General features: G+C 44.2%; 1 protein-coding gene across 5 annotated transcripts in view; it reads left to right on the top strand.

Moving 5' to 3' along the window:
* kis (chromodomain helicase DNA binding protein kismet) overlaps positions 1-16,776 on the top strand; it is a 162,878-nt gene that overhangs the window by 50,515 nt on the left and 95,587 nt on the right. For all 5 annotated transcript variants that reach the window (XM_077646309.1, XM_077646307.1, XM_077646308.1 and 2 more), the window contains exons 10-15: positions 2,918-3,106; positions 7,564-7,795; positions 10,200-10,361; positions 10,449-10,529; positions 14,289-14,445; positions 16,536-16,743. In XM_077646309.1, the coding sequence (XP_077502435.1) occupies positions 2,918-3,106; positions 7,564-7,795; positions 10,200-10,361; positions 10,449-10,529; positions 14,289-14,445; positions 16,536-16,743 (1,029 nt within the window). The remainder of the gene's footprint in view (positions 1-2,917; positions 3,107-7,563; positions 7,796-10,199; positions 10,362-10,448; positions 10,530-14,288; positions 14,446-16,535; positions 16,744-16,776) is intronic.

The following is a 16,776-nucleotide window of genomic DNA, read 5'->3' as shown; positions in this document are numbered from 1 at the left end:
TTTGAAATGGCAGTGCATGTGAAAAATGAACTTTATTTTTTTTTTTTGCCAAATGTGTGCTATTACTGCATTTGAAAACCCTTACGTTGAATAATCATCAAAATGGAAATGCGAAACAACATTTTCTGCTTGTAGCTCTGCCTTCCTTTATGTATAGATCCTGCTGGAATAGATTTTCCGTAGCTTTGGGGAACAGTTCTGTGGTCTATGGTCTTCATTAAAAGTTTTTTTTGGTAGCAAGAAGTGGGAGCTATTTATTTATCTCGTTCGACTCATGTTGCCGCTAGCTTTTCAGTCTTACCGCTGAATTTGTGGCAAAAGTCGAATCGTACCAGCAACCCTTGCACTTCCCGAGGTCGCATGTACCCCTAGCTTGCCGACATATGCAGAGAATCTTCGTATTTCTGGGGTTAAGAGGGTTTCCTGGCACATTTTGGAGTACTAGAAGTACAAAGCACAGTTACATCAGTTCACGCACCTTTGGTCTAAGTTTTAATAAAGTGGGTAAAGGGGTCCAAACTTTGAGCTAAGCATTTTACAAGCCTGATCCCTAGCCAAAGTATCTGAAAACATCTTTGAAGTGCAGCGAAATTCTGACTTGCATTAGCTAGACCTCTAGAAGCCATATGAAGAAGCAGACTTAGTCATGTTATGACTTAATAATAAAAGTAAGGAACAAAAATTGGAGCCGGCACTTAAGGCGCGCGTTTATACTCTGACATACTGCGCACGTGGCACGGTGACGTCACTTTGGGCAAAGCGAGACCCTCTATACTCCAAATGCGTTTGACCGCCGACGCATTCAGCGGCTTCGGCGCACTATGACCGCACTGGTGGAGACTTGGAGCATGTCTCTATTTCGCCCCGAGCGCTCCAGCCACCGCCGGCCGGCCAGACCGGTTCCGCCTATCGTCGGGCCGGCGCTGCTTCGCAAGTCTACGAGAGATGGCGCGTCGAACGTTATGCGCATGCGCTACTCCTGGTGCAGCCGCTGCGCTGCGTCGGAGTAGTTGGACTGTAGGAGGGCCGAATTCTTGCCTGGCGTGGCGTCGCCAGCCTGACGTGACTGACCACCACCAGCGCTCGCCCGTGCGCCGAGGAAGTCATAGTATAAACGCGCCTTTAAATTATGGCTTAAGGTTATGACGTGATAGCGTTAATTGGTTAATGCCCATGTATGCGAAATTGGTGATTTTCTATTCAACATTCATAGTTCCGTGGAAGTTCTCATACCACTCCTGAAGCAGTGGTGCAGCGGTAAAACGATGTACCAATGTCCTAAGATGGCAGATGCTGCCACCAGTGGGGTTAATGTGACCAAGGTTGCTCTTCCCGAGCATCCTCGTGTGGCCAATCAATAATTTACTGCTACCTGCCACTGTGGGCAGTTTGCTCACAACCCGGTGGGCAGGTTGTGATTGTGCCACAAGGTCACATGACCTAGGTGGCCCACCTAGATTGCTTCCCCAAGGATTTTTCGCTCAACGCCGATGCAGATGACGCCGGATTTCCTGCAGAATGGGAGCCTTAACGCTGCCGAATTAAGAACATGCTTCCAAGGTATTTTCTGAGATTGTGCCATTGTGCTAACTGAAATGCAACCACATGTGCTCAATTCAGTAAGCTGCCGCAGTGGCTGAGCGGTTATGGTGCTCAGCTGCTGGCCCGAAAGACGTGGGCTCGATCCCGGCCGCGGTGGTCGAATTTCGATGGAGACGAAATTCTAGAGGCTTGTGTACTGTGCGATGTCATGGCATATTAAAGAACTCCAGGTAGTCGAAATTTCTGGAGCCCTTTACTACGGCGTCCCTCATAGCCCGAGTCGCTTTGGGATTTTAAACACCCATAAACCAAACCAGAAGTCTGTCACTTGGCATTACATTTGTTAATGTACAATATCCAGTAACAGTAACTGACCGAAATATGGTCTGCATTAGGCATGTAATTTTATAATTTAAAACTATTTAATGTAACACTTTAGTGCTAACAGAATTAACAGGTGCTAAAGGTTTTTCAGAGAAATTTTAAAGATATTGCAATGATTTTTTAAAAATATCAGTTGGCCATTGTTAGAAATTTTTGAATTCCAGAAGATTTCAACATCTAACAAAAATAAATTACCAGTTTAGAAGTACGACTTTTCTCGGGAGGTAGTAGGAAAGATTGATATATGGTGACAAAAAAAAAATTCAGCCTTATTGCCCTTATAAGTGCCCTTCTTGGCGCATATAACTTTTTATGCGGTTTGAGATTTTTATTCTGCGAAATTATAAGAGCCAAAACATATTTTAGCATTGCTACCAAGAGAAGAGTTTGCATGTATTTACTGGAAAAATATTCAGATTCCACAAAATTTTAATTTTCATTCTACGGGCATCCAAACATGTGATTTTGCAAAATCACAAAAGCGATGTTTTGCACCTCTTGTGATATATTATTTTTTTCCCACGAAAACGGTTTCATTCAAAGCCAAGGTCCATACCGTTATGTTGACACATTTGCCCATCACATACAAAAACTTAGTTGAAAACAAATTTTCATTGTACCCCGATTACTGTTCTTATCTGAACACACTCGTAGAATAATGTGTGTGTGTACACATGTATGTGTACATTTATATATACATGTATATATAATATATATATACGGACACGTGGGGAATAAAGAGGTCACAACTTTGGACATCTTTATTTAAACAGTTTCACTCGGACCACCGACCGAAGCTGTTAGTAGTTAATCAAAGAGAGCTACAAAGTTGTGACCTCTTTATTCCCTAAGTTCTCCCAGGCACGTCTATCAGTGCAAGCTACTTATATATATGTGTGTGTGCATACGTGTGGAAAATGTGTGTATATGGGCAGGTGCACCTGAGTGGTGGTGGGCTTTTGTGTCTGATGTTTTTTATTCTTGATTGCAGGCAAAACTGCATTCTGGCTGATGAAATGGGCTTAGGGAAGACCATTCAGTCATTGACTTTCATCAATGAGATAGTGAGATATGGTATCAATGGACCATTTCTGGTAATTGCTCCGCTTTCGACTATTGGCAACTGGCAGAGAGAGTTTGAAACCTGGACTGATCTAAATGTGATCACCTACCATGGGTCGTAAGTGTTTGTTCTTGCTCATGAATTTGAAGATGGTTTTTTAATGGTGCATAATTTTGCAGTATCTGTTATTCTACATTAAGATGACAGACTGCTCCTTCGTCTTATATTGAACACCAGTGCGCATTGGCAGTGCACTTAGATGTATGATTGATGGATGAATTATCTGCATCAGGTTTGTGTGTGTGTGTAGTGTGTGACTATTGAAACCTCCCATTTTTAGTGCGAAAGCATTTCTACCCACACTCCCCGGGTTTTAGCAGTGTGTGCCTGTGTATGTGAAGCCTCCTAGTTGCAAGTGCAGCTGGCTGACTGGGTCAGTGGACACCTCAGTTGCACTGTGAGTAGTTTGGGGGAATCCACTTACAAATTCAGGCAGTTATGCGCCTTTTCTCAAAACCAGTGGGAGGTTTAGATGCGGTTGTGTGTGAGGAAAGGAATGGCGCATAACTGGCTCCTTGGGTCAGTGGACGCCTTACTTAGTTTACTTAGTTAATTACTTAGTTTCTGAGTTCTAGTAGGTGAAAATTTTGTAACATACAAGTGATGGCTGTGAAACATTGCATGCGTGCCACAGCCTCACCCGTTCCGCTGCTGCCTGCAAGCTGTTTGCATACGTTCCGTGTATTTACTGGTGTAATTTGCGCACTTTTTTTTCTTTAAATTAAGACTTCAAAAAATGGGGTGCACAAATTACGTGAAGGTTTTGTGAACATGCCCTAAAAAACTACAAAGCCATATATTGCTGCCTATACATCCAACCTTGAACTCTCGCTCCTCGCTGGCCAGAAAGAAGTTTACACCAAATATGACTCATACCCCCTCCTGCCTTGTCCCATGTTACTGTATTTACACGAATCTAGGCCGGCCTCGATTCTAAGCAGACACCCAAGAAGGACAAATTAAAAAGAAAACTTTCCTCGAATGTAAGCCAGCCCAAAAACAATGAAGAATGACAGCAGTAACAGCTGCAAACGGCATTTATTTCCACGAACATGCATCCTCTCAATCATCCTCGTCGTCGTCACTGACTTGTCATGTTCCTACGCCACCACATGAAGAGGAAAGGAGGTCAGAATGGCAGCCAGTGCTGTTGTGTGCTTTTATCGTCGTAAGCTACAGTTAGTCTTCTAGCTTCAGTGCAGTCTTCTGTTGGCATGCGTTGTCATTGTATTTTATTAATACAATAAAACCCTCAACTCTAAGCCAACCTAAGAGTTTCTTATCTTGTGTTTTTAAAAATACTGTCGGCCTAGATTCAAATAAATAAATACGGGTATGAAAATATGAAGACTCCCCCCCCCGGGATGGTATGATGACACATGTGCAGCTTAAAGCAGTAAATGCTCAACGATATAATTGTAGCTCCAGCAGTCACGGGCAAATTAAGGTACGAAAAGGCAATAAGGTGGCGCTCTTGGGTGCAATGCGGCTGACTAGTGGCAAGCTAAACAGCAAACTGCTCGGTAGTTTCGGAGTCCGGTGCACACCAGAGGCTACTGGAGGTTTGCTCTTGCAACTGCTCGTCCGGGACAGCGACCGCCAGCGTCAAAAATCCAAGTAAACGGTGCGCAATTCGTCCCCTTGCCACTTGAAGTTTTCGCAGACAGTGACATGGCTGCCATGTCGACCTTCCCAAGCCTGTCCTGTGCGTACCCGCTTGCATGCTTGTGGTCTGGCGCAGCAGGGAGTGAAAAATATGCGAGCAGTTTTTTTTTTAAAACCCTGCTAAAAATTAGAGGTGCATAAATTACACGAGGGCGCAAATTATGTGAGTAAATATGCTAAGCACTTTCACTTTCTTTGCTGGTGCATTTACGGCCAGTTGTGTAGCATGTTGTGGCACAATGCAGGGACGTGCTGTGGATGTGGTACGTGTTGTTTTGTGATCTGTGAAAGAGCTGGGGCTGCGCCGCACTGTGGTGGCTCGTGATGGTTGTCAACACAATGGTGTTTTGCAAGGTGCAGCATCACCGTGCGTGCATTCTTGTCGATTCTATGTGGGAAGAACAGATTAATTATGTGGAAAGTACGAGATACTATAATTACGAGTGCCATTCGCCATTTTCTTAGATAAGTTTAGCTGCAAGTTCAGATGAACCGAAAACTTCGTAATTGCTGGATGCTCAGGAGGTTATTATAATGTGCTAATGCGAAGTGTGCACTGGTGGAAGACCCTCTTCTTTTAAATCATTGATGTTGCCTGCATTAACGGTTTTATTCTCTTTCATGCTCACCGTGCATCACACCCTGATATTACTGAGCTCGTATAAAGCCGGGTTTGATCACTTAGCAACATAGTATAGTGGGCGATTGGTGTTGCATCTTATAGGAACGAAACAGCGCAACTAAAACAAAGGAGCGCGCGTGTCCGTGTATCTCTTTTTCTGGCCCTTCGTTTTAGTCGCGCTGTTTCATTCCTATAATGGTCACTTAGCTTTCAGAAAAAAGTTCCTTCAGCAGATTTTCAATCTTGATGACAAAGCAGCTCGCTAAACATGCTGACCATAAACCACAAAAGTTCAAAAACACAAAAATCTGTAAGCAGTGCTATGAGCGGAAGAGCAAGCTCAAAACGAAGGTTTTTTTTTTTTTTTGCAATGTCTGCAAAGTTCGTCTGTTTTACCGCTGCCCAGGACTGTTTCCTTGAGTGGCACAAGAGCCGTAGGTAATGCCCCCTTAGCCGTGGGAGCTGGGTGATGACAACTGCTGCCGAAGAACACCACAATTTGAAACATATACGCATGTCAGATTTTCGCTACTGAGAAAAGAGGCAATGTGGCATACTTTGTATATCCAAAAATATTTTTATTGTGGTGTATCTTAATATTCAGGATCTCAGTTTTAAACTGTTTTTAGCAAGTTCACTGTTTTTAGCAAGTTCACAATGAAATTTTTTTTTCATGTCATGTATAATGTTTCAGCAAACAATTTTTATATGTGTTTTTGAAAGAGCGTCTAAATAGCCACATTTTGGTATATGATACAGCAGGAGTGCCTAATTCTCCATTTAACAACAATTTTCCATGACCACTCAGAATTGCCTGCTATTTCGACAATCCCGAAAGTGTTAAGGAGAGCTGAAAAATCACGGATAAATAAATTTGTCAGAAATAGCACTTTTGAAATCTGTGACCCGCTGGACTGAGTATTAGCTGCAAGTACTGCCTGACAAACGTCAACGTAGCCAGAAAGAGCGAGATAATCAATTTTTACTGAGAACATTAGTTGAATAGTCTTGCCCTTAGTGTCCTTTTAAGGAAACTGGACATTAGAAGGACTTGTAGCTGCCGCGGTGGCTCAGTGGTTATGGCGCTCGGCTGCTGAGCCAAAAGACGCGGGTTTGATCCCAGCCGCGGCGGTCGAATTTCGATGGAGGCGAAATTCCATCGAAATTCTAGAGGCCCGTGTACTGTGTGATGTCAGTGCACGTTAAAGAACCCCAGGTGGTTGAAATTTCCGGAGGTCTTCACTACGGCGTCCCCCATAGCCTGAATGGCTTTGGGACGTGAAACCTGCCACAAAAAAAAAGAAAAGGATGTGTGAAAGGTGACATGTAGTTCTACCCCTCATGTAAAGCCCTCAAGGGCCCTTGAGGTATCTATAATAAATATATGCAAAGCTAGATTTTGTCAGTTTTGAAGATTTGTAGAAATGTCGGCAAGGCCTTTGTATGGAAGTGCATTTGTTGAAAATACCTTTGTGCTTTTCTACTCTCACATGAAATTTGCCTGAAGCTATGCGAGTAAAATTCGTTCCGCTGGTACATCTCCCCTTGCAGTGCTGGTTGATGGTTTCTTCTAGTTGAATTTTTTTCAGTAATTTTTTTTCAATATATTTAATAATCGGCCAAGGTGCACATAGGAAAAAGAAAGCAAAGAATGTACGAGGTTCGTTGATGCTGGTAGGACTACTATGTAAAAGCCCAGGTGCTGTGTTGGTAATATGGAGACATGCACTAAATTACTTCAAAAGGCTTTGGCATGTTGAATGCTACCGTGGGCTCTGATGCACTGGGGCCACTACCACTGCATGGAGACTATTCAGAAATTCATATATTGGGAACTATAGTCGGGTGATGTTCTAACAATAATATATTGATGTTGTTTGTGGAAAATTCGACTTGGACAATTTTCGACTTCCTTCAAGCAAGTGTTGCAGTTAATGGAAATGTTGCTAGTGACAGTGGTAGTGATAGGGGTGGGTGGTAGAGAAAACCATGTTCAAAGCCTGTGTCATCCCATTTGGAGAGCTTTTTCTGCAGCTGAAATGCAGAGAGGATCTGGAAGTTTCAAATTCAACAAATCTGTGGTGGTGTATTTACTGAATTCAAAAAATGCTTCAGACCCCATAAAGTGCAGCTTGAGGAGGAAGATGGAAATCCTTGAGTTCTGTTCTGTTTGACATATTTATATGCATGAAACAGGTGTGAAAAGAATTGTCCATTCTCACCCCAGGTCAGCAAGTCGCAACATGATTCAGGAGTACGAAATGTACTACAAGGATGAAAATGGGCAGCGTATTACTGACGTGTTCAAGTTCCAAGTGATGATTACGACATTCGAGATAGTGCTCAGTGACTGCATGGAGCTGCAAGCGCTGCCTTGGCGTGCTTGTGTGATTGATGAGGCCCACAGACTGAAGAACAGAAACTGCAAGCTTCTGGAGGGACTTCGGATGCTTAATCTTGTGAGTCCTTCCATTTTGTTCAGCGTGCGAAGCATGTGCTTTAATAAACACCGTAGGTGCTGGGTCTCTGGCATAATTTGTAGTAAAATATTTGTCATATTGGTCGTCATAATGATATACAAGAAAAATAAAATAGCCCTTTGAGGTGATGTATTGGGGTCCGCCTGACATCGGAGACTGGGTATTCTGGTCATATTTCAGGCAGATCGCGCACCAAGCTCTTTGAGCTCATTTATCCTCCTGGCTCGGTCTTGTTTTTTTTGGTAGCACCATTTTTCAAGGACTTTTCCTACACGCATATTTTTTTCTTTCTTGCTACCAGAGGAAACCATAGAGCCAACAGATGCGAATTGCATTATGGCCACTCATTGCAACATTGTCAGTGGCCCACGTTTTTTAAAAAACTCTCATGAGTTCACTGACACACATTGCTTCAGTGAAGAGGGCAATCATGTCGTTCTGTCGTATGATGCAGGAAGTTTGTCTGGCAACTCCGTTGAAGCTAGATGTTGCAGAAAAGAATGTGTCTCAGTGTAGCACATTTAGTAAATTTTCCGGCCTGCACTCAAGAGAAGACATAGAGCACTTCCATGCAGTCTGGTTAGTGTTCAGGGACTAACAGTTGTATGGGAGGCACAAATAAATGTTTCAATGACTATTATTGCAGCAACACCCTGCTAAGGATTGTTCTCACTGGAACAAACTATCCTGCAGCCAGTCCTTATCTTTATTGCCATTACTCAGTTATGCAGCAAACACGTAAATTTTGTGTAATGACTGGCGCTCCAATAGAAAGCAACCACTTCTTGTGCTGAAGTAGTTTTAAACAAGGGTTTGTTTTCTGAGAGCAGCCTTGAGGGAGTGCTTCTTCCTGAAGTGATTGCCGATCACTGTGCTCAGCAAAGAATTTTGCTTGAGAAAAGCGGTGCACCATATAGGCAAAAATATTAGCCGATGATTATGCATCTTGGTAATGTGATTTTTGAGCGGGGCTGCTGTGGTACTGAATCGTAGGCGACTGCATAGAGAAAACACAGTGCCAAAGTAGTGTTCTGCTGAGCTTTGTTGTGTTCTGCTGAGCTTTGCCTCGGGCGAATGACTAACGCGCTACTCTTCTCTGCTTTTCACACTGCCGCCATTCCCTCCTCCTCCGCTTTCCTCCTCCTGTTGTTTTTGCTACCGCTGTTATCGGAGAGGGCCGGCGGCACTTGGTGCAAGCTCCATAGTTGCCAACCACCCCATAGTGGTGTCATCTCTGTCAAGCAACGCATTCCATATCGGTGACATCGTCTCAGAGCAGATGACAGCACCTGTTGCTCTTCTCTACTCTTCGCGCTGCTGCTGTTCCCTCTTCTTCCGCTTTCCTCCTTATGCTCTCTTCACTATTGCTCTCTTTCCTCCTTCGCTGCGCTCTGCCCTCGTTTACACCAAGGCGGACGGCGACGCTTAATGCAGGAACTGGTTCCTAAGAGCTGTGCTGTAAAGTGTAAAATTTGTATGTGAAAATTTCATAGCTAGCTGGCATTTTTGCCACGAATAAACATAGTCTACAGTCACGTAACTTGGCTTGGCTTCCGTCCCTTGGTGCCTGACATGCATGCAAAAAACGAGCTCACATACGCAAGGCCCCCAAAAAATCGCCCAAATTCAATTACAATGACTGGTTGCATAGTGAAACAGTCTGCTTTAAACAATTGGAGTATGATTAACCCAAAGATATAATGGGTGAAAGAAAATTGGGGGTTGAGGCATGCATGGTTTTGTGTTCATGTATCCCTAAAAGCACTCCAAAGAACCAAAGTGTTCAACCCATGGAGCCCAGTTTGAGTTCCTCTTTTCCAATGGTCCTTTCGATTTCTGTACATTCACTGCTTCAGCCGCTTTCTAGCCAAGGAACAAGGGGCAGTAATGCGAAAATGTATGATGGTTTGCCAAAACGTGTGACTCGTTCATATCTACATAATAAAGCTCGTTCTGCATGACTCCAGTATGTATGCTGAGCCCACATGTCACGAATTTTGGGAGATAACGAATTGAGCTCATTGGAAGAACAATGAGTTCTTGAAGTTTTCACTCTGTGAATAGCTAGCTTAAGTACAGATGGGAGCAGGCGCCTCTAGAGCATTCGTGTGATTTAACACAAAGTCGTAGTGTAGCTGCTTTGTCAGCAGCGTGGTGCTCGTCCCTTTGGCGCTTGCTGCAGTTTAGCACAGGCTTTTCTTTTGTGCATGCTTCAAACTTTCTCTTCCTTGCTGCACAGAAAACTGCTCGAATGCTATAGACAACCCTGCTCTTTTTTGCTCATGTTTGCTATGATTGTTTAGTATTGTTTTCTTGGTACTTCATAAATAATCGAAGGTGCTTTGTAAATTTTTTGAAGTTAAACTTTGTGTCTTTATTACAGGAGCACAGTGTTTTGCTGACTGGGACTCCACTGCAGAACAATGTGGAGGAGTTGTTCAGCCTGCTGAATTTCTTAGAGCCTAGCCGTTTCAGCTCCACTGAGACGTTCATGGAAGAGTTTGGCGACCTGAAGACTGAAGGGCAGGTCGACAAGCTCAAAGCGGTGTGTGCCTCATCGCCATTTGACTTGTGCTGCCATTAAATAGCTTCCCACCAGTAGTGTTAATGTTGATTGCCTTTCTTTTTCCAGTTGTTGAAGCCCATGATGCTACGGCGTCTCAAAGAGGATGTTGAAAAGAGCCTGGCACCTAAGGAAGAAACCATTGTTGAGGTAATGTAATCACTTTTTACTTACTTAATTTTTTTTCTGGCGGGTATCGTAACTTTTTGTAGAGTGACCACTTATGGTAAGGCTGATGTATTATCAGGATTGAACCCTCTACAGTCTTGGACTGATATTTTGGGCTCGGCGGAACCCGAGAAATGGTCCAAATACACTTTGTGAGTCAGTGCCATGTTTTCACCATGTCTGCAAGTATTAGCTTGTATTGAGTCTGAGTCGTCCGTAGTGTACTTGTCTGCTCCACATTTCACGTCTCCGATACTGACACATGTGATGCGGCCGCGGCTTATTTCTGCACTAGTATGCTGCAACACACGCAGCCCGTCGTATGAGGTGAGTGTAGAGTCTGTTCCCGGCCATTCCCTGACCTCTGGTCGTGAACTCGTGAGAAGGAAAGAGGAGAAGCAGCTATGCTCTTACACATTGCTATTGACACATCAGACAACTGTATAGTACATTCCTCTGGTAGTGAATTTATCGAGCTTGTTGATCATTTGAATATCGACTAAAGTGTACATGAACTAAAGGCATGCTCTGTGTATTAGAGGTGCTGCTGTTCTACTACAGTAAAACCCCGCTGTTACGTTTCTCACTACTGCGTTTTCCCGGCTGTTACGTCATTTTCATCCGGTCCCGGCATAGCTCCCATAGGATTCAATGTATTGGGAACCCCGCTGTTGTGTGGTAGCTGTGAAAACGTTCCTGCATGATACGTGGCAACCTGGCGCCCTGAACCCTCCCAGGCAATGCGCACCAACCTCAATTTCGACTTCTGACGAGTCTTGGCCAGACTTGGCTACGGAACTGGCTGCAGGAAGCAGCACGCGAGTTGGAGAGGCCACCACTAGATGGCCATCCCCCCCTCGTGAATGTCGAACCATGGTCGCCATGGTCGAACTTGTAACTGCGATCTTTGCGTGCTTAGATGCCGTCGCGCAAGCAGAAGTCGCTTCCCCTTGAGGAAAAGCTGGACGTACTAAATGCAGTAGAGAACTTGAAGCATTCCTACAGGAAGTGCATCAGGAAGCACTGCCTTGTGCACATTGATCATGGAGAGCAGCCTACAACCATTCCAGTACTTGACGCTATGCACTAAATGGCTTCAGCGTGGACTGCAATAAGTGCGTCAACAGCTTCACGTAGTATGACTTTCGCACGGACGAGGAAGTGGAAACTGCTACGGAAGCTGAAGGGTCGGAAGCAGCCTCTTGTGATCAAGAGCTAACTGAGGCTATGAATGCACTGGGTGCCACAGGAGTGACATACAACGACTATGTCGCCGTGGATGCTGCCGTCGTGACGTCGGAGTGCCAAAGCATCACCGAGATCGTTGCGAACTCGGTCGCAAGTGAAGCCGCTGACTGCGATGACAATGAGGAGCATGAGCTGCATGATTCCGGGGACTTGGCAGATCATAGCTTTGGAGAAGCCGTCACGGCTCTGGACCCCCTCTGCAGGCACATCGCAACTCAAAGTGGTGCTGACAGCAATGTGGCCTTCCAGGCCATTAGAAATGTGTGTGCTTTCTAGCGAGCGAAAGAAACTGCAGTTCACCATTCTTGACTTTTTTAAGTTTTAAAGGGGCTGCGAAACACCACTTGAACGGATGCCGGTTACGCTTCAGATGGATTCTTTATGTCACACAGATGCTGACTCAAAAAGAATTACGAGAATCGATGACTAGGAACGGGAGTTATTCAATGAAGAAATTTCAAAATACAAGCAAGCAAAATGCTGCCCTCAACTCTATTTTCGCGCAGCTTCCCATTCCCATTTCACTCTCCCAACGACGACACTCAGTGCGACCAATACAAACAGCCTATCTTAGCACGTGGCGGAAGTTTGCACTCCATGGTTGCCTGTTCTCCGTAACTCGTTCATGCCAAGGCTGGCAGCGCCGTTTGCGTGGTTACAACAACCATGTGAACGTCCAGCTCACCCAGCGATGCTTCACCGTCACGTCAACGGTGCAGAAGGGAACACTGAGCAGTGACGTTCCCTTACTTATGGATCCGAACTCGAGCCTGAGATACTGCGACGGTGTGACAGCCTGCGCAAGATATCAGACACATTTAGCATGGCGCGTACCGCTACTGCTTACCGCCAACCATCGCCCGTCGCTCCTAGCGCACTGGTTGGCCACGGCGAGCAAGGAGCGCGCGCTGTTGACGGGAACGTGGCGCCGTCTGGCGCCACCGCCCGGAGATCCTCCACAACCTGACGATGCGCACTGCCTGCTAAATGTGAAACGAACGCATCCTTCCTTGGGACCGAAACGAACGCTTATAGAGTGCAATGGCTCGATCGGATCGATTCCGCAAAGCCGCTCTCAGATACATAGCCATTGCCTCTGGTGGCGTGTTTTTGTTTTACTTGATTTACAGTGCTTTTATCTAGGGCAAACAAGTTGGTTTTGTTAATGTAATATAAAACACAAAAACTTGACAAAACGTATCACCAATGTAGGCTTAATGTCTCAGGAGTGAAGGAACAAGACCACTACTACGAACCGACATCAGAGCAGAACTGCGTTACCCGCCGCGGTGGCTCAGTGGTTAGGGCGCTCGACTACTGAACCGGAGTTCCCAGGTTCGAACCCGACCGCGGCGGCTGCGTTTTTATGGAGGAAAAACGCTTAAGGCGCCCGTGTGCTGTGCGATGTCAGTGCACATTAAAGATCCCCAGGTGGTCGAAATTATTCCGGAGCCCTCCACTACGGCACCTCTTCCTTCCTTCTTTCACTCGCTCCTTTATCCCTTCCCCTATGGCGCGGTTCAGGTGTCCAACGATATATCAGACAGATACTGCGCCATTTCCTTTCCCAAAAAAAAACCAATTATTATTATTAAAGATGATTTGTTCTTTAATGATACATAAAGTGCATGCATGTGTGGTGTGCTTTTCACCGCACATGAGTGCCACATTATATTGCCAAAAAAAAAATTAAACAGTAATTCATCTGCAGGAAATAATATTCACTGGAAAAAAAATTGTAAATTGTGTTCTGAAACAAACACTAAAAAAGTCTTCCAAATTTTCAGAAAATAAACAGCGAAAGTCCAACTCCTAGTTATATTCTGAGCACAGTCTAGGTGCATTGGTGTGGTGTGGAGCACTTAAATTTTGCATGCCTGGTTTTTATGTGCAAATTCTGTCATTAAAGGGTCTCTGAAACACCTCCCGAGGAATGCATATCAACTCGCTTAATCACTGCGCTGTGTTGTCGTGAAAACCTGAGCCAAGTAATACACTTCTACACGCAGCAGAGGACCCACAATCGCGTGCGAAAGTTAACGAGCCCTTCCTGGCGACCTTTTCTAGCTCGCACCCTCCTCCGTCGCTCGCATCTGCGTATACATGTTGAGAGGTGGCTACTGGTTAGATTCTTTCAGACGTCAAGCAGCTACCAAGGCCGTGGCCAGTTAGCCGCGTAGCTCCGGCGGCTCAGGAAGCTGCGCCTTCAGAGGTGGGGCCGGCGGAGGAGCGTCAACCTTCCAGCGTGCAAAAAGTGACGAGAGGAAAGGGAAAGGCGCAAAGAAGCTGAAATTGAAATTTTGCCAAAAGATAACTCAGCTTCTGGACAGCACTTTAAAAAATTTCTTGCTGGGTAATATTCGTGAAGCGGCGTGCTTTAACATCTCTGACATACTGCAACTTTATTAGAGCGCCTTTTAGAGCCCCTTCAATTTTCACTCTGCGACAGAGTTCCTGTTCTCCGTTAATTACTGGTGAAAATATTTTTTATAGGTGGAGCTGACTAACATCCAGAAGAAGTACTACCGGGCCATTCTGGAACGCAATTTTGCCTTTTTGACAAAAGGTGGTGTGGGCACTAATGTCCCGAATCTCATGAACACCATGATGGAGCTACGAAAATGCTGCATTCATCCTTATCTTATCAAAGGTTCGTATGGGTGTGGATTTGTTTTTGAGAACCTTGTGTAATGACATAAGCATCTTCCTGTTGGTTGTATGGTTGTGTCTGGCCATTTCCCAAAGAGGTTTTATTTCGGGCATTTGGTTATCAGTTCTGAAAATTATAGGGGTGGAGAAGAAAATTGATTATTTCTTGCGGGAAAAGTTACGTATGAACAATCTTTTTATACTGTTTCATAGTTAGGATATTTGTACAGTGAAAACAACCATTACCACTTGTTTATAAATTTTTTTTTTTTTTTTGTGAGGCGCAATATGCTTTCAGTCCACAAATATGCCTTAGTTGCATCTAGAAAATGTTGGAAGTTTTTATGCGTAACCTTTTCTTGTTTTCATGAATGTTTTACTTACTTTATTATCACCTTCATTCATAACATATCATTACCCATCCTAGGCCTGTCAAGCCTCTGCAGGTACAGTATTGGCACGAATGCAGTGAGAGTTCCTTTTCTTGAATCCTCCTTTTCATAATGCACGTCATATCATATATTCGAATCCAAAGTACGTATATTAGCCCAAACTTCCTCTTTCTAGAAGAACCCCACCACTTTGGGGCACACCAATGTTTACTTCTGAATGCTATGCTGTCTTTTTTTGCGTTTGAGAAAAACTACACGAGGGCATTGAAAACAGCATTATCTGCACTGATTCGTTGAGTATTCTGAAAGTGGTATGCACTATGTATGCAGAGGAACCCTTGATAGGAACCATCATTTATAGTATAAAAAAAGCCACATCAAAAGGCTTAAGGGGAGATGCGAGCTTTAGAACAGGCAAAAATGGTAAAAAAATTGATTTTGAGCATAGCTCACTTTCGGAACGTTTGACCGTTCAAGCACCTATTCTCAAATTATTAACGCTAACTTCGGTCGGGAAATGCGATAAAATATGCTTTCAATATACCACGGCAGCCACGAAATGCCTCCAATGACGATGCACTTCAACAACAGTGTAATTAGCATAGGTCCAGATGGCATGTCTGACTACAGCCCCATTTCAATTGAAACCAAAAAGTGTAGAAAGAAGGTGTTTTAACGACCCATATGAAATATCTAATTAGGCTTTATTTTCCTACATTATGGGAAATAATTAAGGTATACTGAAACTAATTGTATTTTTTAAAACACAAAGAAGAAGAAACACACATACATGCATAATTTTATTACAGTATCTTTAATAATAAAAATGTTCATTTCAAGAACTGCGTCTCCCCTTAAAAGAAGGTCTATGCTGAGTACCAACCATGTCGGTGTAACCGGCAGCGAGAGCGCTGTTGTGTGTGCTGCATAAGCGCAGCAGGGTAATGCCCTAAAATGTCTATAAAGCTTGTCGAGAATAAATTAAGAAACAAATGGTGGACTGAATGGGACATTGAAGTCCACAACAAGCTGCACCTTGTAAGGCCGATCCTGGTCAAATGAAAGCCATATAGACACAATATTTCATTGAAGGGGTTTTCGCTGCCTTCATTTTGGTTGCACAGCTTGCATGCAACTTCTTTGCATTCCTTGCGAGCACCTTGCAACCTAGCAAGGTTGCTCTTGGGAGAAAACTCTTTTGTTTATTTGCACTTTATGTTGATAAGAAATGCAGTATATTAAGCAGTCTAATTATCTTTAACCGTTAAAACCTTTTGGTCTTCGATATGCATATTTATGACCTAGTGTTTGGCATATGGTAGCTTTAACCGCTTGCTCACCATAAGACCGATTCAACACAACACTGTATTTCTGCCACTTGGCCTCTAAGGATTAAAATTAAGTCGCTTCCTTCGGCTGAGTTTATTTAATACAGATTACAGATACCTCAAGTGCCCTTGGGTGAGGGCTTTACATGAGGGTGTTTGTAAATTGCCCGATTTTTTTACCATCTGAGCTATCTCCTCCAAGTCTAGAGTGGTTGGCCTGTGTCCATGTAACTGAAAGGAGAGTTGCCCCTGTTGACCGTGAGTCTGGGGCCTCTTTGTGCAAAACTTTTGCTTGCAGCTGCTGTTTAGTGGGATAGCAAGGAATGGGCACTGTCTCTCTGTGTTTGCTGATGTGAGACACTGGCGTGCAGGAGCGGAGGAGCAGATTCTGCAGGAGTACCGGCTCCAGCACGGTGACTCTTTGGACATGACACTCAATGCTCTGGTGCAAGCATCTGGGAAGCTGGTTTTGCTGGACAAGCTACTTCCTAAGCTTAAAGATGGTGGCCATCGAGTACTGGTTTTTTCGCAGATGGTGCGTTGCCTGGACTTGCTTGAGGACTACCTTGTTCACAAAAGGTCAGCATTTCTTATACGTGTTTGTTGAACGAG

Source organism: Amblyomma americanum, chromosome 1, assembly GCF_052857255.1.
Source record: "Amblyomma americanum isolate KBUSLIRL-KWMA chromosome 1, ASM5285725v1, whole genome shotgun sequence".
Classification (NCBI taxonomy): Eukaryota; Metazoa; Arthropoda; class Arachnida; order Ixodida; family Ixodidae; genus Amblyomma; species Amblyomma americanum.
This window is presented reverse-complemented; position numbering and strand designations above follow the sequence as displayed.